At 48.3% G+C, this 27,700-nt stretch overlaps 1 protein-coding gene across 3 annotated transcripts in view; it reads left to right on the top strand.

The window, feature by feature from the left end:
• The first annotated feature begins 569 nt into the window (after nucleotides 1-569).
• ADRB1 (adrenoceptor beta 1) overlaps nucleotides 570-27,700 on the top strand; it is a 34,465-nt gene continuing 7,334 nt past the window's right edge. The window contains exons 1-3 of one of the 3 annotated variants that reach the window (XM_032694315.1): nucleotides 570-1,847; nucleotides 11,351-11,405; nucleotides 18,964-19,719. In XM_032694315.1, coding sequence (XP_032550206.1) covers nucleotides 570-1,847; nucleotides 11,351-11,405; nucleotides 18,964-18,983 — 1,353 coding nt within the window. In that variant the 3' untranslated portion in view covers nucleotides 18,984-19,719. Of the gene's footprint in view, nucleotides 1,848-11,350; nucleotides 11,406-13,010; nucleotides 14,364-18,963; nucleotides 19,720-27,700 lie in introns of those variants that run through there. The other 2 variants (XM_032694314.1, XM_032694316.1) reach the window with 2 other exon arrangements.

Below are 27,700 nucleotides of genomic sequence, written 5' to 3'. Positions count from 1 at the left end.
AGGCTGGAAAAGACCTCTGTGATCATCGAGTCCAAACTTTGACCCAACACCACCTTGTCTCTACTAGACCATGGCACTAAGTGCCACATCCAGTCTCTTCTTAAACACCTCCAGGGCCGGTTCCAATGCCCGATCACTCCTTCTGTGAAGAACTTCTTCCTAATGTCCAGCTTAAACCTCCCCTGGCGTAGCTTAAGACCGTGCCCTCTTGTCCTACTGCTGGTTGCCCTGGAGAAGAGACCGATACCCACGTCGCTACAACCTCCTTTCAGGAGCGTAGCCAGAGCAAAGACGGGGTCCGGGAGGGATACGGACGAGGATACCGGCAGGATGCCGGCAGGGATACGGGCAGGGATACGGGCAGGCATACCGCCGGTGCGTGGGCGGGGCGGTCCGTCTCCACCCCCTGGGTGCCGATTGGTGCGGGGCTGGTGCCGGGGCGGTGCGGGGCGGTCGGTCCGGCGGCGCGGAGCGGGGCCATGCGGCAGCCCCGGGGCGGCGGCGGCGGCGGCGCCGCCTTCCTGCCCGCGGCGCGGTGCGGAGCGGCGGCCGGAGCGCCCCGCACAGCCATGGGCGATGGGTGGCTGCCGCCGGACTGCGGCCCCCAGAACCGCTCCGTGGCCGGGGTGACGGCGGTGCCGCCCGGGAGCAGGCAGCTGCCCGCCGCCGAGCTGCTGTCGCAGCAGTGGGCTGTGGGCATGAGCCTGCTGATGGCCCTGGTGGTGCTGCTCATCGTGGCCGGGAACGTGCTGGTGATCGCGGCCATCGGGAGGACGCAGCGGCTTCAGACGCTCACCAACCTGTTCATCACCTCGCTGGCCTGCGCCGACCTGGTGATGGGGCTGCTGGTGGTGCCCTTCGGGGCCACGCTGGTGGTGCGGGGCACCTGGCTCTGGGGGTCCTTCCTCTGCGAGTGCTGGACCTCCCTGGACGTGCTGTGTGTGACGGCCAGCATCGAGACCTTGTGCGTCATCGCCATCGACCGCTACCTAGCCATCACCTCACCTTTCCGCTACCAGAGCCTCATGACCAAGGGTCGGGCCAAGGGCATCATCTGCACCGTCTGGGCCATCTCTGCCCTGGTCTCCTTCTTACCCATCATGATGCATTGGTGGCGGGACGAGGACCCCCAGGCGCTGGAGTGCTACCAGGACCCGGGCTGCTGCGACTTCGTCACCAACAGGGCTTACGCCATCGCCTCGTCCATCATTTCTTTCTACATCCCTCTTCTCATCATGATCTTTGTGTACCTCCGGGTGTACAGAGAGGCCAAGGAGCAGATGAGGAAGATCGATAGGTGCGAGGGCCGGTTCTACGGCAGCCAGGAGCAGCCGCAGACGCCCCTGCCCGCTCACCCTCACCACCAGCCCATCCTCGGCAACGGCCGAGCCAGCAAGCGAAAGAGCTCCCGCATCATGGCCATGAAGGAGCAGAAAGCCCTCAAGACTTTGGGCATCATCATGGGGGTGTTCACCCTCTGCTGGCTCCCGTTTTTCCTGGTGAACATCGTCAACGTCTTCAACAGGGACCTGGTGCCGGACTGGCTCTTCGTTTTCTTCAACTGGCTGGGCTACGCCAACTCCGCGTTCAACCCCATCATCTACTGCCGCAGCCCCGACTTTCGTAAGGCCTTCAAGAGGCTGCTCTGCTGCCGCCGGAAAGCCGACCGGTGGCTGCACGGCGGCGGCGGGGAGCTGGCCCGGCTGCCCGGGGGCTTGATCAGCACCGTGGGCTCCCCCGAGCGCAGCCTGGCAGGGACCTGGTCCGACTACAACGGGGGCACAAGGGGCGGCAGCGAGTCCAGCCTGGAGGAGAGACATAGCAAAACCTCCGATTCGGAGTCCAAGGTATAGGGGGGCCGTGGGGGGCCGCGTCAGACCCGGGACAGGGGGAGACTGGCAGGCAGGGAAACACGCAGGAGCAGAGTAATCCCCGGCAGATGCCTGATGGTAATGCTATTGCCAAGCAAAACGATCCCTTGCCTTCGCAGGGAGAGTGCGGGTGTTTACTTAGGAATAAAAGCAGGTGAAGTGGTGTACGACATACCTCATCCGAAACTACAGCAAACAGGAAACCCACTGACCGGAGAACAAAGGAAATAAACAGCCCGTCCCAGGGACAGCCACCTTGTCTTTAGGAAGCGCGCTGTCGACGGGGGCTGCGGCAGCAGCGCCTGCACTCGGGTGCCTGTCCCGGGACCGTGCTGGAGGCTGAACCCGAGCCTTTGACGGCTGAATTCGGCTCCATTTGGGGTCCCGGCCACCTCCGCCTCGCCCTGGGGTTCATCCCCTCACCCAGAGCACCGGGGTTTTGGGAAGCTCAGGGTCGGTGCTGCAGGTGCTCCGGACACAGAGTACGGCTGGTGAGACTGGAGATCTGCTGCCAAGGATGAGTTTTGAGCTCAGAGTAGCCGTGCTCTTCCCTTCCGCAGAGTAGCGATAGGGAAAAATAATGAGTAATGAGGAGCACTGGTATATTTTGAAAGGGGGTAAAACAACCCAACCCACACTCTTGTGCTTGTTCCCTCTGCATCAGCAAGCAGTGAGTTACTGCGCTTATCTCCTTCGGCCAGACAATAGCAGTCAGGCTGAGAAACTTCTACCTCAAACTGTGCATATTGTACAGGGGAATGAACGGACCATGTTTATATTAAACAGCATATTTACATACCGCTAACAGGATTTAGGATTTTATGAAAAAAGGGGCTGGGGTGGGGGGGCAAGGAGCCTTCTGCAGCTTGTTCATTGTAATAACATATGAACCGGGGAGGAGGGGGAGAATCCCTGCAACAAAAATTTACTGCACATTTTTTAAAAAATGTCGGCAAAGCCTCTTCTTGCACAGTGTTAAGAGTTGTAAAGTTATTTGAAGATGTTACTTGCACACACACACGCAAATTGAAAAGGAAACGGAGGTTTGAGTAACACTGACCCTGAACCTGATTTCTGGTTTTGTCTGATCTGTTATAGTTTTATTGAGAGAGTGACTTTTTTAATATTATTTTTTGAAGGTACTGTAAATATATCATATTATAAATTAAAATATCTTAAGAGACTTTATTATTTTTATTTTTATTTCCAAATGCCCACGTGAATCTGCTGTTGTTTTAGCACATGTGTGTCATTTCCATTTTCCTCTGTGTGTGTGTTTTATAACATATTTATACTCTGGTGCAATTTACTACTGTGTAAGTAATTGGTCTATGTGCAATAAATACCATTGCAGCACAAGCAAGTGTGTCTCTATAGGTTTTGAAACAATACCTACTTATAATGGGAAGAACAGCATTTGTTTTTCTCCAAAGATGGCTCAGATTACCAATGCAACTCTATCTAATGGCTTTTCCTGACACAGTGTTGTAAAAAACCTGTTTGAAATGCAGTAAGGTTGTGTTCCTGTTGCACTGAGGTCCAGTGACTTCCCTTAAAATTAGTGGCTAAAAGACAAGGTGTTTCCACTCTGATAATGAATACACTCATTTTCTCGAACTATTGCTTTCTGGAATATATTCTTTGTTGGGGTTTCTTTGGGGTTTGTGTTTGGTTTTTTTTTTGTTAGGAGTACGAGGCTGGGAGTCAAGAGACCAGAATAGTTAAGATTACAGAGGATGTTTAATTTGAAAGCTAGAAATGGTCTTGAGTAGAAAGAAATCTCCATGTGCATTACATGCCACCCCGCAAGTAGGTCCACCTCATGCCTGATCCTGCTCAAGTGATGTGGGTGATGTGTGTCCAGTGGGATAGGTCCTGGTGCTGAGTGAGGAAGTTGGGGGAGACCCCTGCCCAATGAGTACCGGGGGGGCTCATGCCCTGTAAGGGAAGATGGCAGCCAGGGAGCCGGTCAGAGGAGTCCAGGCTTTGGTTCCTTCCTATTGTAATAAAGGAGCTGCCCTTTGAGGGAATGGAAAAAGCATAACTGGAGCAGGATTGGACTCTGGGACAAACTTAAACACTGAAGAAACCTCTTCTGTGTCACTGAGTGAAATAAAAGTACCTGGTTGGTAGATGATAAAGCTTAAGGTCACATGCAGCGTGCTGCCCACAGTCACATACTCCTTGGGGGCCAGATCATGATAACTGAATGTTTTGGTTTTGACTGATTGAAGTTAGGAGGTACAGTGAACAGAAGTGCTGCAGATTTGTGTCCCTAGTTCAAAAGAGTGTCTTCCTTTATTGCTTTATGAAAATGTGCTGTATCCTTGTGGTTTCATAAAGTTTTTCATTACTGAAATGAATACACGACAGATAGAGCAACAAAAACCTAGTGCAGAATAAAAGTGAAGCCATTTTTAGCTTTATAAAACTCAGAACCATAGTTTAATTAAAAATCAGTTCCCAAGAAGAGCACTTCCCAAAGCAAGTTCTTTAGGGTGGTGGCTAATGGTTTGTTTTGGAAACCATTTGTTCATTCTTTTTGTTTTCAAAGTTAAGGAATTTGTCCTTTGCAATTTCTAATGCTGTATTTCCACGGGGAAAAAAAAAGTTATGCTTTTTATGAAAAGACAAAATAAAGGGACCAGGAAAGTAAACAGGACTTTTCCATTGATGTTACTGGGGTTTGATGTGAGTTGCAGTTAATGGTGTCTCCCTTGACAGTAGTGAAATGGGGTTCCTGAAATGCTGGGTTGACATCAGATCAGGAGCTAAGGGAAGTGGGCTTTGCCACCAGATTTTTCTTTTTTTTTTAAATCTGGTTTTATCTGTGATTACAGCAAATTCAACAGGATCAGAAGGGTGCACCGGATGGCAATGTCTCACGCCAGTGACTGCAGGGAGATGTTGGCTGTGCACGTTGGGGTTGGGACAGGATGGGGAGGCAGCACTGCTCTCCCTGTGTGCCTTGGGGATCGCAGCAAGCCAGGGCAGGACCAGGTCCCTTCCTGCTGGGTAGAGCAGGACAGGATCCGGCCCCAATGCCCAGCTGGGAGCTGCAGTGGCTGCCAAGCCCTCATCCTTGGCAGGGTGGCAGATCCTGGGGAAGCACAGTGCCTACTGCATGGAGCAGGGCAATCTAATGGACTTGGCTCTTCATCTCATAAATCAGTTCACATACTTAATTTTAACCGCCCAAACGCTTATGTTCTTGGACTTCAAAAAGTGGTGAAAATTTTGCCTCAAAAGGGTCTGACTTAGGTGAGAAATTTATGGCCAGAACTTGCTCGGCTTCTCCAGCCAAATAGCTGTGTTGGGTGATGCTTCTCCTGGACAAGTGAAATGGCATTGAGGAAGGATGAATTTAGTCCATTGGCCGCAAAAGGGCCAGCTTTGTCAGCAAAGCGGTCAGGATTTGTCTGCTGTTGAGTTTCTGCCAGCTGAGGACCTGCTGCAAGAGTCTGGAGGCTGACACATTGAGTGCCTTCATGGACAGCTAAGGTAATCCACCTGGCAGCCCGGATGGCAGATGCCAGTCCATCTTGCACGGCATGAGACAAGCAGTGGCACAGTAATGGTGCAGACAGAGCAGGACATATGGCACACACGTGTCCGAGGAACTGGAGGCTGCTGGCGAGCAGTTTGCTGTGGATCATGCTCAGAACAGGCTGTTCTCTGCAGAGAAGAAGGATACTCTGAAAAGTGTTGTGGGGCAGCTGAAATACTCCGGAGGCAATGAGTCAAACGCTCACGATGAATATTTTTTTCTGACGAAAACCAGACATGGATTAGCAATTGGAGCTGCAAATCAGAAAGTATAGGTGGTAGGCATGCAGCTGTACACGTACATGGGCAGGAAAGTAACAGCAAAGAGCCACAGGCCTGCAGGGAAGGGAGACACAGGTAAACCAGAAATCCACTCAGAGAAAATGTCCTGCAGCTGCCAGGACCAAAATTATTTGGCAAGGATGCCTGAGACTTCCATATGGAAGATGACTGATTCTCAAAGGCGCCGGCCTCACTCTAAGCAGTGTTTGCTCAGCACTTCTGAAAAGAAGGCTGCTTCACTCCACATGTTTAAATGGGAATATATTGGATTGAAAGCCTGGATTCAGTTTTCCGTGTGCTCAGGAAAGTTGAGGCTGTTTCAGACGTGCAGCAGGCTATTGAAGGCCCTGCAGAAGGACTCCCCACTTGGTGAGAGCTGCACAGAAACCCTCCTGCAAATTTGCTGCACTTGAAGACTGCAACCCTCAGCATCCACTGGCTGTAGCTCCAATCAGCATGAAACTATGTGCAAAAAAAGTGGCTTATGATCTGAACCATGCCTGTAGCAGATGCAGCATTTGATAGCATCAGCTGGGTGTTTGTGATGCAGGCCACACTAGTTCTTCTCCAAACACTGCTTTCCCTCTTTGCTGACGTGTTTTCAACTATAAGGACAACTTCTTTATCAGATTTATTTTTTTTTCTCTAAACCCTATCTGAGGTTGCGGTTTTATTAATAACTTTTAAATGGCTATTTTGCCAACCTTTCTTGTGCCGCACACTTTCCTAATTTATTGTAATTTCCCGTCTGGTGGAGTGCATTTACTTCCTTTATGTAATATATCAGCTGCAGGGCTGGAAATTGGGCAGCTATGAACTGAAAGAGCAGACTTTCATGAGGCCAAATGCGGTCAGGCATCATTGCCACCGGGAGCAGAATTTGACCTGATAATCTAATCTCATCCGAGGGACTATCTCCAGAAAAGTATTGTTACCAACAATAAATGACCTCTGCTAATGAAGCTGGAGCAATTAGTCCTGTTTAAAGCTGTCGAGAAAATGTTAACTGCTAAACAACAGTTAATATTGGATAGCTCAAATAATGAGTGTTTTGTTTGCTGGTGTGTGTTAGGTGATGTGTTGGGAAATAATTATCCTTTGACTAGCAGCCAGCTTTGTACTAATCAGAAAGGAGAAGTCATGTTCTGTTTGAAGGATTATACCTAAAAATAGTTCTGTTACCACCACATCAACGAACGAAATGAAGCAAATTCATGGAGTTGTACACACCTTCTTAACGTTTCACTTTTAATCCTAAAAACTCATTGTTTAACTGGAACTTTCTGTTTGATCGTGTCAAAAGCACTAATGTGATCTCCTGCAATAGCAGTAAGCACACTCCCCCTGAAGGAGCATTACCCTATGCACCACTGACTCGCTTTCAAAGCCTGCCAAATTCCCAAACGTCCCAGGAGGAAGTAAAGATTCTTTCTCTTTATATAAACAATCACGTATAATGTAAGATCAACAATATTTGTGATCATCATCTCGCAGAAGAAATCAATATGCTTTTTCTTTGAGATGTTTGTGTGCCTGACCATCCATGAGGAGCAGACCCATGATAACAGCAGTGATTTATCCTTGCAAATCAGTAGCTTCAGGTTGTCAAACTCTGCTGGAAAAAACTGAGCAAGATGGGAAAAGGATAAAAAAGGTGATGCTGGTAAGCAAACCCAGGATTGTCATTGCAAAAAGAAAAACTGGGACATCTTTGGCCATGCTATAGGTGTTGCCTTTTACTAGATAGGGAAGCACCAGGCAGAGACATTGTGGAAACGCAGGTTAAGAAGTTGAGAGGTAAGACACCCTCCATACAGGACCATGCCACCAAGGTTCCGGCGGCTGAAACATGCCCGAAAAACATTCCTCAAAGTTTTTCTTACTCTTTTTGGGTAACAGCAGCAGACTAAAGCACACCTGAGCAACTTCTCAGCCATGTAAAGCCACGCAGCTCCCTGGCCAACCACGGCTCCCAGGACACAAACAACCCCCTCAGCTTCTCCCCTTTCCCTCTGAGTAGCATCCTCTCAGGTGGTTCCAAGCAGGAGGTGCCCCGTGGCCTCCAGGAGTGGCAGTACTGCGGAGGAGACGTGTGGGTGCTGCAGGGTGTGCCCACTGTGCCGGGCATGCTGGTGCAAGCTGCTGCTGACTGTGCCACTGCCCTGAGTCATCGCTCTGTCCTGCAAACGCCAGTGACAGAATCGGGCCCATCGTGCTGGAAATGTTCAGGTTTGTTATGTGAACTGCTGATCAGCTTCCTGGTTCACCAAAAGTGGCATCTTGGCAGGCACATTTGCTTCACAAACTGTCTTTTTTTTTCTTCCCTGCCCCATTCAGCTTCCAGATTTTTTCGCGGCAATGTTTGCATGCTCAGCCTTAGCACCCAACAGCACAAGTTTTTTGGTCGTGCCCTGCCAGCAGTCTGCATCCAGACATGAATAGTACCATGCTGGTCAGTGTCTGGGTTTGGGCATACCCATTCCTTCCAGGATTGATGCTCAAATTTATTAATACCAGCTGCAACAGAGTGCAAAATTCCCAGACAAATAGAAAATCAGTCTTGACCTCCAGGTTCACAACCTAAAGGAGAAAACAGAAGCTTACCCAGACTTTCGCCATTGCCATGATTAGCAGAGCATCTCAGATGTAATGGTGTGTCTTTCCCTTCTGATCCTGTGTAATGCACTGAATCCTGTTGTCCTTAATGAGATTAGATGAGGATTTTCTACTAGGTCAGTGCTTTAGCCATTAGCCACTGTTGTGTGTCTCTAAGCAGTGATGTACCTTTGCAAGCCTGGCCCCATGTCTCTCTCAAAGCCATGATATTTAGCTTCTTCCTACCAAAATCATTTTGATAATTGGTCTTAAGCTCATTGGCAGAATGCTTTGAAAGGCAGATCTGAGTGTATGCACCAAAGAGGCAGACAGAGACACTAAAGAGCTCAAAATCTCAGAAGCTGCTGGGTTACAGCTACCAACAAGTCATTTTACAGGGCCAGGTGAGTGCTGTAGCCCCCTCAAAGGCTGTCAGCTGTCCTCCCTCAGAGGGGGACTGCAGACTTCCCTGCCACCATAGGAACAATTGCAGGGACAACACAATAGCTCATGACAAAAGATTTGCCAGGCGGTAAAATTTAAACAGTGTTTTGTGTCCAAAATTTAAAGACCTCTTGTTAAGAAGTAGTAGTTGAGACAAGCCCCTGGCAAGATTTCCTAGTGGGGAAGGGAGAACAGTGTTCCGAGTTAAAGTTTCCGTGTGCGGATGAAGAACCCTGTGCTGACTGGTCCAGTAGGGGTTACAGATGCCACTGCTGATGGGCAAGTGCCACCCCAGGAACAGCTCACGGTGCCCCCAGTCACATCCCTCTGCTCCCATTCGGGTGTATAATGTGTGCCCCTCTCACCCACCCAAGTGTCAGAGGGGACCCCAGAGGTATCCTGAGGCACAAAGGTGAGTGCCAGCCCCAGCATTGTGCTGTGGAGGGAGGAGTGCTTCCTGTTGGACTGGAGCAGGTGAACTGTGAGTCCCACAGAGCTCCCATTGTTTCACAGTTTGCCTGCTCGAAGACTTCAGCAAGAAGTGTTTTGTTTATCTGTTCTTCCCCTAAATACTCACTTGGGAGCCGTCAAATAAAATCTCCATTAGCTCACTTAGGACAGCAGGGCAGTGTGGGATGCTCCCCTGGCAGGAGCTGTTCTCTCTCTGCTAGGGAGGCGGAGGCAAAGGGGAAGGCGGGGGGGCGATGGGACCTGTTGCTGACACACCCCCCCGACTTAAGCATCGCTGGTACCCTGGCAGGTTCCCATCAGTAGACTAGGACAGCCACGCTATCAGTGCTGGATCTGACACAGGAGCATAAACAGCTTGTCAAATACTTGGGCTTTTTGGAGCTTTTACCTAATACGAAGCACAAGGCAGCTGTTCTTGCAGTAATTGCCAGTAACAACAGGTGTTGCAGCACTGCTCTAAACCACCTTGAGAGCATCCACAGGAGAGGTTTTGTTCCTGTTTCACTGCCAGGTGGTTACCAGCTATCTGTCAGCAGGGTAGGTGCATGTCTGTGGTTTTCAGCATCAGCCCATCCAAGCCAGGGCTGGTGCTTGCACCCTCCTCCCCTCAACTCCCATTGTGTGTCCTGCTGCCCACCCTGGCTCTGCTGCCTTTGCAGCCATGTGGGCAATGGGCTCCTCTGGCTGAAAACAAGCCCTTTCAGACAAGGTTTGTTTCAGCTGACCCACACAGGTTGCACGAACATGGGTAACAAACAAATTCATGAGGGTCATAGGAAACATGCAGAGTGATGGGGCAGAGATCATCTGTTTTGGTAGCAGCCCTGATTTGAATCCATCACTGTGATCACAGATCTCATGTCCAGTGGTGATGCTCCAGAAGCTGACAGAGCTGGCTCAGACCAGCACCCTCTGGCCTGTCATTTTGCTTGACCCATGCTTGAAAAGGAGGGCTTGCCACCCACACCTTCCCTTCCTTCAGAGGCTGATCTGAATATTCTATTCAGAAGCTTAATGACTAAGTCATTAAGCTTCTCATTGCATGTGAAAAACGAAAATAAATTTAGTTTTGTACAAATACTCCTGTGATGGAAGAAAAACATTATTTAAGTCTGATGATCCATGAGACCACGGTGAAGAGCATGGGACAAACTCCTCAACTCTTGGCAGAGATCAGGACCAGGGGAGCTGAATGAGCTACTCAGGTACTGGATGACAACACTAAACTGTCCCCAACTGCAAGAGGGTGATATGGCCCCAAGCCATGAGCAGTGGAAAAAATAATTCCCCAGGAAGAGCAGCTCTGTTTGCCCAGAGTGTATATATGGATCCCAACGCTGATGGGCACCACTGAGCTGTTAGGGGCTTGTGAGCAATCCCCATCATCTGTGTCTTCTGGTGGATGATGTTTAACTGCTTTTATTCCTGCACACTTCACTTATGTGGGAGCAAGGAATGTGGTGATAAAAAGGCTGGAATGATTTCAGTGCTGGATAGTTTCCATTAATATATTTGTCATTATATAACACTGCCATCACAGTACAAAATCCAGTAGGATTTTGCCTTTTAGGAAGGTGGAACATTTCTACGTGGCCTTAACTAAGTAAATGGGATTGTAGAGCAGGCTGGGCTTTGATGGGATACTTTTTAATTGTACCAGATGTGTTTGGGCTGTTGCATGGTATGACTTGCTTTGCCTTTACGTTACAAGTCACTTCATAAATTAAACAGTTGATGTTGTCAAATGCATGCCATTAGCACTCCCAGCAGATAATCCTTCCCGTGGCCTCATCAGAGTCTATCACAGGGCCTGTCTCCAGATAACGACCTGGAAGAAGAACAATGGTGCTCCCAGCTCCCAGGGGCCTCCACTCTTTGGTTCTGCGCTTCAGAAGAGAAAAATTATCTTCATGGCTCAAGCTCCCTTTGAAATGCAGTTATTTTTTACTCATACACTCCAAGTATTTTTTGCATGATATCGGTGAGAAACTTGAAACCCCCTTTGCAAAGAGAAAGATTTCCTGCAGCCCTTCTACTAAAGAAAATGGATAGATCAAGTAGTAAAGTTCAATGACTTACTTAGCATTAAATAAGAAAGAGAATAATGAATTGGATTTTGTGTGCCTGTTTTTCCTCTGCAGGGAACAGTCAGGCTAATGGATTTTCATTGCCTTGTGCTTCTGTTCATCAATCTAGGTGAGTTCAAAACATTACTGCCTTTTTGTGTTCTCCTTTCCCTGCTCACTTGTCACAACTTCAAGTATTTGGAGCTTAACAAACTCATTGGTTTTCTGCCATCAACACCATCTTGACCAGTGAGGAAAACACACAGGGTTAACCCCCTGCACCCAACAATGACTACATGGACATCTGTATTTTATACCCTGTAGCTGCAAGTAAGCAATTCCTTACCTAGGGTGGATACTAGTTTCCTACTATTATGAATTCAGGCTTTAACATTCTTCAAAAGAGACATTATTTCCCCACTGGGTTCACCAAAAACTGGTTGGATCTCCAAACCCCTCCTTTGTTTACAGGCTTTGCCAAGCACACTGTAGGGCTTTTATTGGGGAAGGAAGGGAGGCGGCAGAGGAGGAAACTGTTACAAAGCTATTTAACATAAACAGCTTTCTCCTGTAAATTCCAAACACCACTTGGCAAGGAAGAGGTTAAAGTTAGGGGGTGGAATGGGGAGGATCATTAGGGCAAAGCTATAAATAGCAAATTGGGAAGCACAGGGAGAGACATGGGGGAAGGCGAAGATGAGCTGACCCTAAATGGGGTGGACTCTCTGGCTTGCTGGAAACCCTCTGCTGCTCTGCCCTCAGGGTTTGGATCTGGGTCCTCCCTAAGGCATGTCGAAGCTGGGGGATTGCTCAGACAGAAATCCTGCAAAACTGACTGGGAGCCATATTTGTTCAAAGGTGAACCTGAAAGGTCTCTACAGAGCCAGAAATTGCTACTGCTCCTTCCTGCCCCAAATCTTTCCTGGGTCTGCCAGCGCCTGCCCAGAGCCAGGGAGCTGCTCTCTGCCTACTTGGAGCAGGATTTCCATTTTCCTACCAGCCTTGGTGCCTCAGGCTTTGTGGTCTGTTTTTTGTCTGAATGGGAAATGCATAATGAGAAACTGTTTAAACAACTTATGGTACAAGGAAACTGGAGTACAGTACAGCGCTCTAATTTATTTCCAAGGAAATTATGCGTCCTCCAAAAGCACTCCACTCAAGCACTGCAGTTTAAAGTTGGAACACAATTGCTGGCCATCCTGGGTGTGCTGCCTGCAGCCTTCAGCTAGGTCCAAGTGTGGTGTGTAAGGAGGGTAGGAGTCTGCCAAGATCATCGGTGCTGCTATCTGGCTTTGCCACCAGCAGCCATTCATCAGCAGGTTATTGCAGATCTTTGCACACAATGAGATGCTCCATGTGGGTATAACTCTGCCAGTGAAGCGGTGCCAGGCAATGTTATATAAACTCTGTGGCAACGAATATGTTAAGATACACACAAATGTTAGCGAGGGCATTTCCTTCACAGTGTTTTAAACCACCCATAGCAGCTCTGTGGACCAAGATGACAAGGAACAGAGAGTAACCAAGCAAAGGATCATCTCCCCTATGCCCCGGCCTGTAAGTAAGGTTGGCACCTTGGCACAGTTGAATGCCTGAGGTTCAGGGAGGGTCTGCCTGTTAGAGCTGTCCTGGCTGTTGCTTTGCTTGCGTGGGTAATTCTGGTCAACCTGGTGCTGGTGAAGGAAAACCCAGGAACTAGGAATGCCACAGAGGAATTCTCATGTTCTATTTTGAGCCCTACACAAAAAAGACTTCAGATCAGATGTATTTCTGAAACTTATCTATGTGAATATTTGACTCCTTATCCAAGCAGAACAAAAGCCTCCAAACCTTCTGAGGTCTATCCATCAAGAGCCTTATCTCCCCATGTCACCATTCAGCTCCTGGCTGCTGCTGCTTGGAGCCTCCCGCAAGCTCAGCTCTGACCACCAGTTTCCCATTTCCCCTCTCCAGGCAGCTCTGCAGCATTATCCACAGTCACCTCCTTGGCTTCCTGCCACTTCAGTGATGACCTCTGCACTACCTGCAGGCCTGGGCTGCTGCATGCTCCACAACCAGCCAGCTTCGTGATGGGCTCTGTTGGTGCTGCTGTATCACAGCCCATCATCTTCATCCCCCACACACATATGTAGCTTGGGCTATGGCCATAGCCATGACCAGAGCAGAGCACACTGGCTCAGCTTGGCCCTAACAACGGAGAATGTTTGTCTTTTTTAATGGGATATTAATGAAGCTTGGATAAAGTCCTCCATCTGAGGTTCAAAGACTGAAATATCCAAGGAGAATATTTCTGATCCCCTTCCCCCTGGCAGCCGCTGGTCCCCTCTGGCAGGGGCATCCTCACTGCTGCCGTCAGGCTGCCAGAGATCTCAGTTAGCACCCCTAAAAACCCAGGTAGGCTCTACCCTGGTAAATGAGCGTGGTCCCTGAACTGCTGGGAAGCACCAGGAGCATAGCAAGCACACGGAGGGGCACCAGCATCATCAGCCCCGTGGAGGTTCCTGGCCACGTAAAATAGCTGCATAGTGAGACTTAATGCCCAGTTTATAACATGTGTTACTCAGCCTTGTTGGAGAAGTCTCTGCAGTGCATTGTACTCGGTATCAGGGCCACAAGACGTTCCTTGCTTTGAAGCTGAGCTGGCACAAGAAGTTTTCTGCAGTCCTGCTGTCCTGTCAAAACTGTGGCCAAAAACAACAGGGTGAAGACTTTGGAAAGAGTCACCCATCCACAGTGTAACTGATTTAAAAGAGGGGCCTGGCTGGCTCAGGGCTTGAGAACAGCTTTCATGCAGGTCAGAGGTTGAGATCATGTGCACCACGGTGGGGTTCAGAGATCTCTGCTGCTTGGTACCGCTTGATCTCAGCCCAGATCTAGACAAGCTTCAGAATCGGGGTGGCCTTTTCCAATGGGCCTATTTTCCTATGGTCCTTTTCACAGGAGACTCTGATGAGTGGGCTGTTACTGCTCTCCTCCCTGTGGTTTTAATTTTTTTCTCTGTTTTATAGTCAGAGGGGTAAAGCTAATTCCCATCTCAAATATAACAATGAATTTGACTCAATAACAAGAAGATCAATGTACTTTTTATACTGTGGTGTATGATAAGCTATTTATAAATAGCATATCACTTCTGGATCATCGTCAGAGTTTAAAATAAACTTGTAATTTAACCATAATTTTCCAGTGTTGACAGATATGATAAATACATTTTTGTTCCAATAAAACCTAATTTCAGCAATGTTTTGCAAAAATCATTAGAAACTAAGGATTATTTCCCTTATTTTTTTTTGCTTTGTTTGTCTCCATGTTCCAGTGTTTACTTTAATGTTACATTCCATTATAGAAAAAAATTTGTGTTTGCAGTAATTTGTTTTCCAAGGCCCCTGCTTAAGGGATGGAAGGATGTTCTTGAAAAAACTGATGGAGAGAGGCATCAGCTCATGTCACAAAGGCCTTGGGGCAGTTGCAGCACCTCTCTGGACTATTAAGGGGCACTCCAAGATTTTTCTGCAATCAAGTATTTTCATTCTTCGGTAAATCAGCTCTTAAATCAGTTAGCATTGTATTGTAGATGTAAATGCAGCACAACAGAGCCCTTCCAGGTTGTGAGGTGAGTGGGTCCGATCCTGCTCTTGAACTCAAAAGCACAAAGAATGTTGAACAGGAAAACCAGCTTGTTTTAAAGTGCTTTAAAGCTGCTGTCTGCCTTCTGAGCCCTGCAGTTTACAGCCCATACTTCTCACGCCGCCTCCCCGTTAGACAGTCAAACAGGAGATGATGCTATTTGGAGAGCAAGCCTGTATGCTGCAGGCATGAAAGCACTGATACTTGTATCCACATGGACTGGCCTTTGCCTGTCAGGAGCTTCCAGAAAATACCCAGGAAAGGGGCATGCAGAAGGGGAGAGAAGTCTTCTGGTGGGCTGCCATGTCCCTCAGGCTGCTTTCATGGTGATACCTAGAGGACATCATTGATGCAGCCAACTATGATAATCCTTTCAGTGGAAACAGGTGCTGGAGGATAATCCTGCTGTTTTCCTTGGTTATGGTTCTCTTCGGTCACTAAGACTGAGCAAACAGGATTATCATAGCAGCGGTTCAGGATGTGAAGTTGCTGGTGCTGTGTGCCTGTGGCTCTGTGGACATTTGTTTCCAAGGCAGGCACTGGCTTCGCTCAGCAGCCTGTCCTGGTGAGGGTAGCGGGTGAGCAGGTGAGCCAAGGGGCTTTGCTGGCCACTCCTGAAGTCCTTGCTCAGATCTGCACCATGCCCCTTGGGGATGAGGGCTGAATCCCAGATGCAAAGTCCATGCTCCCTACAGCTCTCCCAGGAAGATGCCTTCTCCAGCTCCCCAGGTGCAGGTAGGATGGAGACTGCCCAGCCATGCATTGTCCCAAAACGTGAGCTGGGCAAAGCCACTGACAGAGGAGCTGGGGGATGACAAGTGGTGGCAGCTCTGTCTGGGCTGCCAGATCTTCTTTGCCTGGGAAGGTCTGAGGCACTGCAAACACCCTTGGGATTCACAGTGAACCAGCCCATCCTGACCCTGTGAAACTTCAGAGCAAGTCCCTGTGTAAGTGCAGGCTCATGCCTCCAGGAGGCTTTAATGTACTGTAAGGTTTTGGTTTAAATCCCTGAAGTGCTGCACTCATCCATTCCCACTCAGCCCACTTCCACTGCTCTTAGAGCCCAGCCTGCACCCTGGTGACTCTCCTTGCTGTGCAAACCCAGTGCCTCTCTGCTCCTGTTTTACTGCCTTTTGCTTTGCTGATAACACCCCCTGACCCCCCTGCTGATTCCCTTCTCCACCAGCAAAGGAGGGCATGTGAGGTTCTTGGCATCAGCCTTTACACAGTCTTGTGCACAGACGCCTGCTCCCCATTACTGGCTTGCTTTGGGCATTCCCTGATACCTAATTTCAGTAACAGAAAAGCAATTGATCTTGGCTTCGTGGTTTTGTGGCAATCTCGGCCCAAAATAACAAACTACAAAATAAACATATGTGTACGGCATATATAGCAAACTGCAGGAATAGGAACTAGGGACATGCAGCTCGGGGAGGGCTGTTAAAGCTCCAGCTTGTAGCTGTGCTGATAAGGCAATTTCCAAGAAATTGCCCAGCCCTTGAATTCTAGAAGCTCTCTTCCCAGGTCAACAACCTTTTGTGGACTGAATCCTGGTGTCACTCTATGAGCAAACGCGGGCCAGACAGGACCTTCTGCAAATGGTACAAAAAAGAGGAGAATCTGTGTTGCTAGAGAAGGGGTCCAAAAACTTTCTGGCATAGGTAACAAAAAAAACACAATGAAAAGCACATTTGGTAATTCTGGTAGTTTGGGAAAGCACAACAAAATGTGCTTCAACTTTATTCTTCTTTGGATGAGTCTCCTCCTTGCCTGAGAGGGGATAAAGGTGATGTTAGCTGAGCTGCTGCTCTCCCTGTCCTGCTGTTTGGGCTCCCTCCAAAGTCTCCCCTATTCCTAGGGAGCACTCCATAAGCCCCAGGAGCAGGGCTCTGCACCCGGGCTGCTCCAGCACCAGCTCCCCCACAGCTCAACTCCTTGCTTTTGACCAGCCTTAACTTCAGACATGAACAAAGGCTCTTTGGAGAGCAGATTTTCCATAACATCCCGCAGCTCCGTTAGCAGAAATGCTGTGCGGCTCCAGTGAGAGCACAGGCAGGGTTGATTAGACCCAGTTGTTTGGCTCCTTCATTTCACAGGGATTTTGTAAAATATCTTATGCAGGTGCAGGAGTTGACACAACAGAGCATGCACCGTGTTAGAGTCTGTCCAGCTTGTGTGTAAACACCACTAGTCCCTTTTTCAAACTCTTAGGAGCTGTTTCATAAACACAAAATACTTTGCTTAATTTCCAAATCACATGAGGTTTCCTCAGCAGGGCCAGTGGTGGAGGACACTGCAGAGCAGCCCCAGTCCTATGGAGCAGCCCCACGTCACTGCCAGAGCTGGCAGCAGAGGCAGGCAGAGGCTACCACCTGCTGGGCCCTCCTTAGTGACTCCTGCTCTGAACGTCTCCACAGTGCCATTTAATGATGGCAGGAATGCTGTGTGCTGAGGATCATGACACAAACACCTCTGGCCAGCCCTTTGTCACTAACAGAGCTCTTGACATGCAAACCATGTAGACAGGGAGGATGCTCAGTTGGTAGCTTTGGGCACTTGACCTCTTTTTTGCTCATTTTGAGTCTTCCAGAGTGTGTTTCTCTTCCTCACTGGCCTCGCAGAACAGAGGCACTTTTCTGAGCTGAGGCGAATTGCCAGAATTTTGCTGAATTGGGGAACCTGACATTTCTCCCTCAGAACTTGCTCCTACTAAAAAAAAGAAACAGTTCTTCTGACAGTCACTAAGAAGGGGGGATAAAATTCATGCATATTGGGAGGGCACATGCCTGAATTTGTGTGGGATCCCACACTCACATAGGGAGTCTTGAAGGTCTTCATGGGAAACACCCTTGCATGCTTAGGGGTGTTTGGGTCCACAGGGCTGCTGCTTCTGTAAGAGTGGAAGGCCTGGCCTGGGTAATCCAGAAAACCCAGGGTGTTGTTCATCCCACTCAAGGACCTTGACCAAATAAGTTCTGTAACTCACCCTGACTCTTGCAGCCTTGAGATTAAAGGAAATGGCACATGTGTTGGATGGGCAGACTTTGTGGATCTTGCAGGGCTGAACACACACTGCTGCAAACTTATCTGGGAGTCTTATGGTGCTACAGCACATGCATTTTTGGGGCAGACACTGTTTTTGCACCAAGCATGCTGGATGTTTCCTGGTGTAGCCTTTCTATGATTGAGCTGCTCTACTGAGCTGCCCCGAGTCTCAGCAGGTCATGATAGCTTGCACCTACAGCACATCAGACTTCATCTTCCCAGCTAGCCAGGCTCTGGGAAGGTCACTGGAAGGAGTCCAGTGGCTTCAAATAGGAGTTGACTCATGCCCCATGAGATCAAAACAAAATGTCTCTGCATATGAAAAAATATTATGGAAACTGTATCATTCATGCACAAAAGCCACACTTCAGATTTATCATATAAAATACCTAATATTGTAAATGGAAAGAAAAATTGCATAAGGCCTGGAGTGCATTAAAATTGTTGGAATGTGAAAATGTCCCTTCCCTTAAACACAGCTGGGGTCTGGTACACAAGTAGGCATCCAAAACTGGGAAGCTCAGTCCCTTCCTGCACTTCTTCAAAACACTCACTTTCTGTAGAAGTAATTTCTAGACTCATCCCTTGTCTTGTCAAGAGGGACCCAGAGCAAATGTTTACTATGGTGTGGTCAAGATGAGGTGATATGGCAGTGTGACAGGTATTTCAAGACCTCACAAATGCAGCAGCAGCACCCAAGAGTGCTGCCCAGGACAGAGGTGGGCACTGAGAGCACCCCACAGGCAGGCAGCAGGCTTGCTCATGTCTGGCTCTGTGGTCAAATCCTGCCCCAGTAATTTGACCATGGTGCTGAGCAATGCAGAATCCCTGTGATTCCCTCAGCTGCCATCTGCAGCTTGATTGTATTCCAGCAATAGCTGATTGCCATGGTCCAGGGAGCAGGATTTAGCATATCACCTTGAGGAAATGAGCAGAGGATGGCTCAGCATGCACAGCAAATGCAACTCTGAGGGAAAAAATGAATTAATGTGGGTATTAACCAGCAATTTGTCATACAGCCTCTAGAGTCAACTTCTGATGCTGTGAGGTGTACAGTGAAAACCAATGGATACTTCTGCGTCTCCCTGGCTTTTCTGAAGTTCTTCAGCACTGGGAGCTGGTGGATATCACTAACCCTGTTTGCTGCTCAGCAACAGAAGAAGCCCTGATGAATGCTCCAGCTGCTGGCTGCAAGCCTTTCTCTCTGACCTGAGGCCCCGGGGCAGACTGCAGTTCTTGCCATGCTTCCCTCCCTGGGTGGAACATCAGGAGGTGGCTGTGGGCACTGCAGAGGTGCCATCTGTCCCCTCATAGGCTGGACCTGATGCACTTTCCATTTATCACCCTGCAGTGCCTCAGTACCACCTCCCTGTGACACCTCTGTGGCAGAAGGGTGCCACCACACACCCTCCAGCAGCTGGCCCTGAATGCAAACAAATTCAAGATTCAAGTGATACAGAGAGCCAAGTGAAATAAGCCACCTGCACCATTTGTTCACTATTGCCATCAAATTACCCTTTTTTTCCACCAAAGCACATTCAGTCCAGGATAGCCAGTCACACTGTGTAAGCCCATCACTGATCCCCATGCCTACAGAGGACAAGAGCTGTGAGATGGCTGATCGGATTCTGGGCTCTCATGCCCTCTTGCCTCAGTGCTATGGGGTGATTGGAATGTGACTCAGCTAACTGGGCTATACTGGTTCCCTGCTGGAGTGTATTCCCATAACTGCCATCAGGAGACATTCAGCTTCCATGACTAAACTCTTCTAACATTCCAGAAATCGACAAATAAATGTCTCGGAAATAATCTAGTGTTTTGTTTTGGGAAATGAGCAAACCATCAGCCTGGTCACTTTTGTGTAGGGGGTAAAGCTTCACAAGGACCCGCAGGGCACTGGGCAGCAACACGAACATCTTGCTTGCCCGCCCTCCCAGCCCGCCTCTCCTCCTTTGATGGGTTTGGAATGAGCTCTGGAGGTCTCACTGCAGAGAGTAATGAAGTGTGAAAGCTCACTTTCATTTTTCACTCTACTTTTTTGGAAGGTGGAACATTTTACAGTTGACAGTACCATGCTAAAGCCATATGAGGCAAGTAACTATTTTTAACCAGATGGAGACTATCTGAGAGTCTATTGCTGAATCATTTCAAACAAGGAAGAAATCATGGGATATAAAGTAGGGGTGGGAGGGATGGGGGTGGAAAGGCTTTTATCATACATTTCTTCAAATAACTGTCCAACTACTTCAGGACTTATGATGACCACTTACTGAAAATGCCTGTGAGGTCACTTCAAGTAGTGGTTGCATTTTACAAAATGCTTCTGCTTTGAGAGAAAAGCAGTTCCTCAGGTTAGAGAAGCTTGAGAGGCTCCCTGTGCTTGCTGACCCCCTTTGCTGACCCTGCAGCATGCTCTGAACTGTGCCAAATGGGAGAAGACACTTGAGCATCTTGCCACTACCCTTCTCTGAGCCCCCATCACCACATATTATCTGGGTGCAATGTGCTGAATGCTTGTGGGACCACAGCCTGGGGTGAGGGGAGATAGGGTGGCCTCAGCCCTGGTCTGGATGTCCTTCCACCTGACAGTGAAAAGCTCTGGTTCTCCCTCCCCTGCCCACAGCAGTGCAGAGGTGGTACTTCAAATATTGCCAGGTGAAATGGGCTTGGTGGATAAACTGAGGAATTTTTGTCACATTTCCTTTATCTGACACATCTCAAACTTGCAACAACACCACTTCTCCCTGGCAGCTATGGACTAAGGCAACCTCTCACACAAGGAAAGGGAGAGCTACGAAGTACAACTGAGTTACAACTGCCTGACAGGCCATGACCCAAACAGTGTTAGAAGCCTCTCAGCCTGTTTGTGTGATTTAATGCACAACCTATTTGTACTCACTCAGAGCACAAGGGTGATAAACACACACATAATGTTTAGCTTTGTGCTGGAGTTTGTCTAACTCCATTGCACGTGCAGCATTTGGCCATGGAGCTGAGGTGAGTCCATGTAGGAATGTGGCACTGCTCGTGCCAAAACAAGGGCTGGGGGGAACATGTCTGCATTCGACCCTGCTGACAGCAAGGCTGTGTGGCCTGCAAAGTTCTCCCAGTTTGCAACGGGAAATCAAACCTCCTTCCCTGAACTAGTTTGGTACTTGGTCACTAGCCTGTCTTTCGTTATCATTATCATTGAAATCATGGGTGGGACACATGTCCTTAGCCCCTTTTAGACCAGTCTCTTGGCTCTGATTTCCCAAGAGCTGCTGGGATCCTCTGCACTGAACAAAAGTCAAACCCCATCGCAGGTTTGCACTGCAGCGTGGCTGGGGCAGAGTGCGTACAGATGACATCAAGGCATCATGAAGTCCTGTGTCTGCTTGTTACACACCAAAACATAGTGTCTTACTTTTGGGACAGAAAAGTTCAAATGAACTTTCTCTCTCAAGCCATCAGTATCATCTTTAGAAGAAGTGATGCATACTAAGGGTAGTTTTAGCTCCCAATTTGGTGACACCTCCAATAAGGAGCCTATTGGCCATGGTAGGTAGTCTCCAGCTCTCTACAGTGTCCCTGTTGCACTACAGTTGCCTCTGAAAACATCCTGTGAGACCAGGTGGGGCTGCAAGGACTCACAAGCAAATTTAGCCAAAGAGAATGGATATATCCCCTTTAAAAAGCCATCAGGGTCAGTGTCTGCAGTGTGGGGAGTGGAGTTCAGGATAAACAATCCTGAAACTCAGTGTTTTTAAGAGGAATTAGAAAGAGGGACACAACAGGGTCTGGTGCCACCTCAGAAAACCTCTGCCCAACACCCAGAGCACTGCACAGCCCTGGCCCCACACTGGCTGGTTACAGCTGTCACCAAAGCTGTCACCTTTTTTTCTTACTGTGCAATGAGAAGCAGCGAGGCTTTTGTCACTACCTGTTATGTTAAATGCAGTGCAAACTGCCGAGCTCACACATGGATTGTCAGGCCTTGGAAGAGGAGATTTGCCTCTCCTATGGGACTTGGCTCCCATGTGGGATGTCCATCCCTGGAGGGGCCTAGAACTGCCCTTCCAGACCTTCCTCTTCTCCCTTTTCCCCTGGTTATTTCTGATATCACCCCTCCTCCCAGGGAAGGGCTGTGGGGAAGGGATGGCTCCCTTCTCAATGTCAGCCTGGCCAGCCAGGGCATGCACAGCCCGGTGCCAAGCTGAGCTGGGACTTTGGCTTGAGGAAACACATGTTTGAGCCAATGCCACTGATTGGCATCCAGCACACTCAAACTTGCTCACCACTTATGGCTTGTCCCGTCCCTACCCCTGCAATCTTGAGTAATGGGGCCTAACACATGTGTTTTTCCAGAGCACAGTCTCTTCAGATCAAATTAATTCTGTGATTTCCAGGTGCTTCCTCCTCCGCATAAATGATGAAGACTTCCTGAAGCTATTGGCCAAGGTTGCTTGAAGCCAGGACATTAAAATTAATCTTTTGTTCTTGGGTACTCTCTGTAGCCTGACGACCCTGGGTGCTGCCTCTCCTTTCTCGCCTGTAGGTCTCAAAGCTGCCAGCAAAGAGGCATTTTAGGGGCAAGAGGAGGGGAGGGCAGGGTGTGAAGTGATTTGGCTGTGGGTCTGAGCCTGCTGGGAGGCCCCCACTGAAAGCTCTTTGCAAGAGCCTCCCTCCTCAGTTGCTGCCTGGGTATGGGGTGAGTTGCTGCGTGGGTCCACCACAAATGGCCTGAAATGAGCCTGCAGCTCATCCCACCACCCCAGTCTGAAGGCGAGGCTGGGATCCTCCAGGTGTTTCTGAGGACATGATAACTGAAGGTTGTGTTTAAAGGCACCAGATGATCTCTCCTTCCCGATTTGAGGGGGTGCTTGTTGAAGTGTGTTTGTATTTGAGCAACACTGACCGTGTCCTGTAGGTCCTCTGTGTGCTAAGAGGAGATGAGTTTTTGATGGGAACATCTTGTATTGTGCATGCATTTCCTCTCTCCCACTTATCAAGAGTTGTATTGTGTTGCTTATATTATACTCTAAAATATAGATGAAGCTGTGAAGCACATATAATAAATGCTACTCATCAGTAGATACCCTAGAAACACATCCCATTAATAAAGGGTGTTGGGTGAATAAAATGCCTTTTACACTCCAAATGAGACATTTTTGTTCACTGCTTTTTAGCACAATACAGTGTTGAGTCTGAGTTAGGATGTTTTTTATTTTTGTTTGGATCTACATTTGCATTTTCTCATGTCTATTTCTATAACCTGACTGCATTGCTAGTGTATGTAGTGCCGGCATCACAAAAGTTTCATAGCCTATACAAGACATGGAGCAGAAACCTAGAGAACATAACCCACATCTGTCTCCCACCTGCAGTGCAACCCTCAGTACTTATCTTACAGGTAGGACGTCTCCTGATCAGAGATCTCAAAGCCCTTGGTGAAGTGTATTCCTTCTTTTTTTAAAAAATCCAGCTTTTTGTTTGAGCAAGAGGCAGTTGTCCTGGTGCTGAGCTGCAGCTTTCTTGCCTTGCTCTGCTCATCAGGTGAGTCTGTCCTAGTGAGGTTTTTAAGTGTGGCGGATTTTAAATGGACTAGTTTAAAATGTACAAACCTGAGCAGTCTTGTGATACTTCAGCATCACCCCTAAGGGACAGGCCTGGTTGATGCTTTCAGCAAGGTCAAGTCCCCCCTCCTATCACTGGTTTTACTTGTGTCTGCACTTGTGCCCTTCCTTGCCTGCCAACTGTGAGGTCAACACCCCTGTTACACAATCGAATGTCGTCGGTGTTTTCCTTCTTGATTGTTCTGCGTGTAATTTAGATTCCATGACCAGCATTTAGCTTATGTCATTGCATCATTTTAATGTTGTTTTTCTTGGCTGAAGGTCTGATTTTCTTGGCATTGCAGTTAGGGCATCTCTGCAGACATGTACACTCGCTAGCTGCACACTCTGCTTCCCCTTTTGTGCACCTTGCGCTTGCCTCTGCAAACCCAAACTGCAAAAGGACTGGTTTTGCAATTCTTTCCTTGCCCAGTCACAATTGGCAAACACACTCTGCCCCTTTAATTTTCATACATCAGTACTTATCTTGGATTAAAGCTGCAATTCTACTACATGAAATCTTTGAAGTTTTCTTTATGATAGCAGTGTCTAGAAGATGCCTGCAAAGATCAAGAACAATTTGTTCTGCACAGGCAATGCCCAGTGCTGCTGGTCCCCAAGTTCTTCTGCTGTAACCTTCACATGGGACAACAGAGGGACAGGAAAACACAATCATCGAGAAATGATGATGCAACATTACCCAGCATGATAGATGTATGTGCTTGGCACTAGACATTTTCAGATCTTTGTCAGCAGCTGTGCAAAGGGATTTCAAAGGAACTGTGAAGGATATCTGGGTACTTTTGAGAGGTTTCTGTCACTGCACCATTGCCAGCTCTACGGACAGCTCTACTGTCACATTTTGCTTGTCCTTTCCTGGATGCACACTCTCCCAACAGAATGGGCTTAAGACTGTATTTTTCCCTGGGCTATTTAGCAAAGCCATTTCTTACTCCTGGAAGTTCTTCTTTCGAGGCGTCTCCAGCTTCCCACAACAGTAGTGCAGGGCTCTTGGCAAATTCATTCAAATGCTCATGTTTTTTCATCCCCAGTACCGTTATAACACAATTTGCCCTTTCTTGTAAGAGCTGACAGTCAAATCACACATATATTTTGCCAGTAGAGGATTGTGTTTTCTTATATTACAAATTATATTTCTTGCCTGTACTTTTTGTAAAACAAAACCAAAGGAATCCCCCCCCCCCCAAAAAAAAACCCAATCGTTTTCTCCTCTAAACCCATCAGAAATCCTATAAATGCCTTAAGTTAAAATATGCATCTTCCTTTCCTCTCCCCCTGCCCATACATTGCTATTTCTGTGGTCTCTGTCTAGGGACAAGGTTGAGCTCAGGGGATGGTCCCTGCACTGCCATGTCCTGCTCCTTGGTGGAAACATGATGTCAGTAATCATGAAGCTCAGTGAGGTCTGGCAGGGTCTGGGCTCCCTGGCTCTCACACAGGCAGCCAACCCACAGGAGCACTGAGAATAAAGAGGGGAAGGGAAAATTCATGGGGTTGGGAGATGACACACAGCCCAGAACAGGCAACACTTCCCAAAAAGAACCTCCAAAGTAAATACGATTGTGCAAGCCATTTCTGTGCCACATTTCCAGAGAAAGCCAGACTTTTCTGTTTCTCTTTCATATATAGCCACTCAGAAGTGCATGTTTGGATGCCTCAGGGTTGAAGTTAAGATCATGCTGTCAGCTGCACTCCAGATCTGGGCTTGCAGCACCCTGAGTTCATTCTGTGGAAGAGATGAGAGGCCATGACACTCCAAAAGCAAGTGGGGTTTGCTCTTGTGCCAGGACAGCCTTTTTAAAAAAACATTTATTTCCGCCCCCCCCCATCTCTCACTCTTTCATCAGCTAGTCAGTTTTTTCTTCTCCCCTGCACATTGATTTTAAGCCAATTCTGGGAACAGACAGCTCCCCCAGCCTGAGGACCCCAGAGGAGCAACCAGAGAGGCTGAGCAGTGCTGGGCAGGGGGCAGCACTTGCAGGGGCCGTTCACACCACTTCTTGGTGTTTTTGGTCACCCAACTACCCCATTTTCCTGAAACCATTTTTAATAGTGCTCAGCCTGAGCTTGCCTATGTCTAAAACCCATAAAGGGAACAAAACTGAGCCAGGGAATATTTTTTTTTTGTAAGCATGATGTTTTAATGAAATAAAGTCTTCATTCAGGCCTAGCCTCAGTGTGTCACAGACCAGCCCAATCCCTCCATTCAAGTAGGAAAGTCCCACAAGTAAAAGGCTCATCACAGGGTCTGCTCTACCTTCCTGAGAGTGCAAGCTGGGTTTTCTGGTTGCCTTCATGGCATCAGCTAACAGATCTTCTTTGGTCTCTCTCCAAAGAAGACTGGCTCCTTTTCCAGTCCCTCCTTGACTGCTCCAACTGACTTGGTCCCCGCTCGGATGTTTGCCCTAGCTGATGACCTGCAGGTTGGTAAGGGGACAGTAGCTCCTTCAAGGTCCCTGTGCTGTTGCATTTATCAGATCTCTGGTGGCCAGTAGATGGAAAAAACAAAAGAACTATCTCATGTTAAAAAATATATGAATTTTCCATCTTAATATACTCTGCAATTGCAAAAAGCATTTGACACTGTTTCACGCAGCATCCTTGTCTTCCATCTGGAGAGACATGGATTTAATGGATGTACCACTTGGAGGATAAGGAATTGGTTGGATGGCCACACTAGAAGGGTTGTGCTCAACAGCTCAATGCCCTAGTGAAGACCAGTGATGAGTGGCATCCTCCAGGGTTGGTGCCAGGACTGATGCTGTTTAACGTCTTTATCAGTGACACAGGCAGTGGGATCAAGTGCTCCCTCAGCAAGTTTGCTGATGATACCAAGCTGTGTGGAGTGATCAACACACTGGAGCAAAGGGATGACATCCAGAGGGACCTGGACAGACTTCAGAGATGGACCAGTGCTAACCTCATGAAGGCCAAGTGCAAGGTCCTGCACCTGTGTCAGGTCAATCCCAAGCACAAGTACAGGCTGGGTAGGGAATGGATTGAGAGCAGCCCTGAGGAGAAGGACTTGGGGGTATTGGTTGACAAGACACTCAACATGAGTTGAAAATGTGTACTGACAGCCCAGAAAGTCAACTGTATTCTGGACTGCATCTAAAGAAGTGTGGCCAGAAGGTTTTTATTAGATATTGCGAAGAAATTCTTTGCTGTGAGGGTGGTGAGGCACGGTTTGTCCAGAGAAGCTGTGGATGCTCCACCCCTGGAAGTGTTCAAGTTTAGGCTGGATGGAGCTTCGGGCAACCTGATTTAGTGGAAGGTGTCCTCAAGGCAGGGGGGTTGGAATGAGATGATCTTTAAGGCCCATTCCAATGCAAACGATTCTGTGACATGAGGGAGCTGACCTCCCTGCAGCTGTGTCTGAGACAGGCTCACAAGGCACACAGAGGATTGTGGCCAGACAGGAGCTTCTCTTCCGTGCCTCCATCCAGCACGGTGGTGATAGGGAGTCAGTAGAAGAGCCTGGAAGGCTGCTCTGAGTCACCCTTTGGAAGGGCTTTGCTTCCTTGCTCTCTGATCCAAGGCTGCTTTCTTGGCAGAAGCCTCCCCCAGCAGTCAGTGGTAAAGTCACTGCTTTGGTTGGTTGGTTTGGTGTTTTTCCAGTGTTTACTCTGATACACAATTAATGAAACGTAAATTCCTCCATTTATTGGTCTCTAGAGAAGCCCTGCTGGCTTGCATACCCTGGCCTTTGGGGACATTTCTATTGTTTCAGCTACTGCCAAAGACAAGGAAAGCTAAATTCCGCTCTCTTCAGTGTGATTGGAGGGAGCTCACCCACGCCTGTGCATCAGCATGGCTTGCACTTGCCTAAACAGACACACCACAGTGGCTTTGACATTACAAGGTGACCACTACCAGCCAAGGTCTGGGCTCTGTCCCCAACCCAAGCAAGGTCAAATCACTTTGAAATAGTTGACTGATCTCTCACCATCAACAAGCAGCCTTGGTAGACTGCAAGGAAATTCTGAGAGAAGGAAATAGCTTGATATAATACAGGTAAACAAAAAAATGTAACGTGCGAGCCTTGTGCTCCAGGCTTACTGCCAAATCTGCCACATCTCTTTTCCAAGGGCCTCCCCTGCCTGAGGAGTGAAGGTAATTCAATCCAATCTGTGTTTGGTAA

The sequence above is a fragment of the Chiroxiphia lanceolata genome, chromosome 8 (assembly GCF_009829145.1).
Source record: "Chiroxiphia lanceolata isolate bChiLan1 chromosome 8, bChiLan1.pri, whole genome shotgun sequence".
Lineage (NCBI taxonomy): Eukaryota > Metazoa > Chordata > Aves > Passeriformes > Pipridae > Chiroxiphia > Chiroxiphia lanceolata.
The sequence above is the reverse complement of the archived record's forward strand: the minus strand, read 5'-3'. Positions and strand labels throughout refer to the sequence as shown.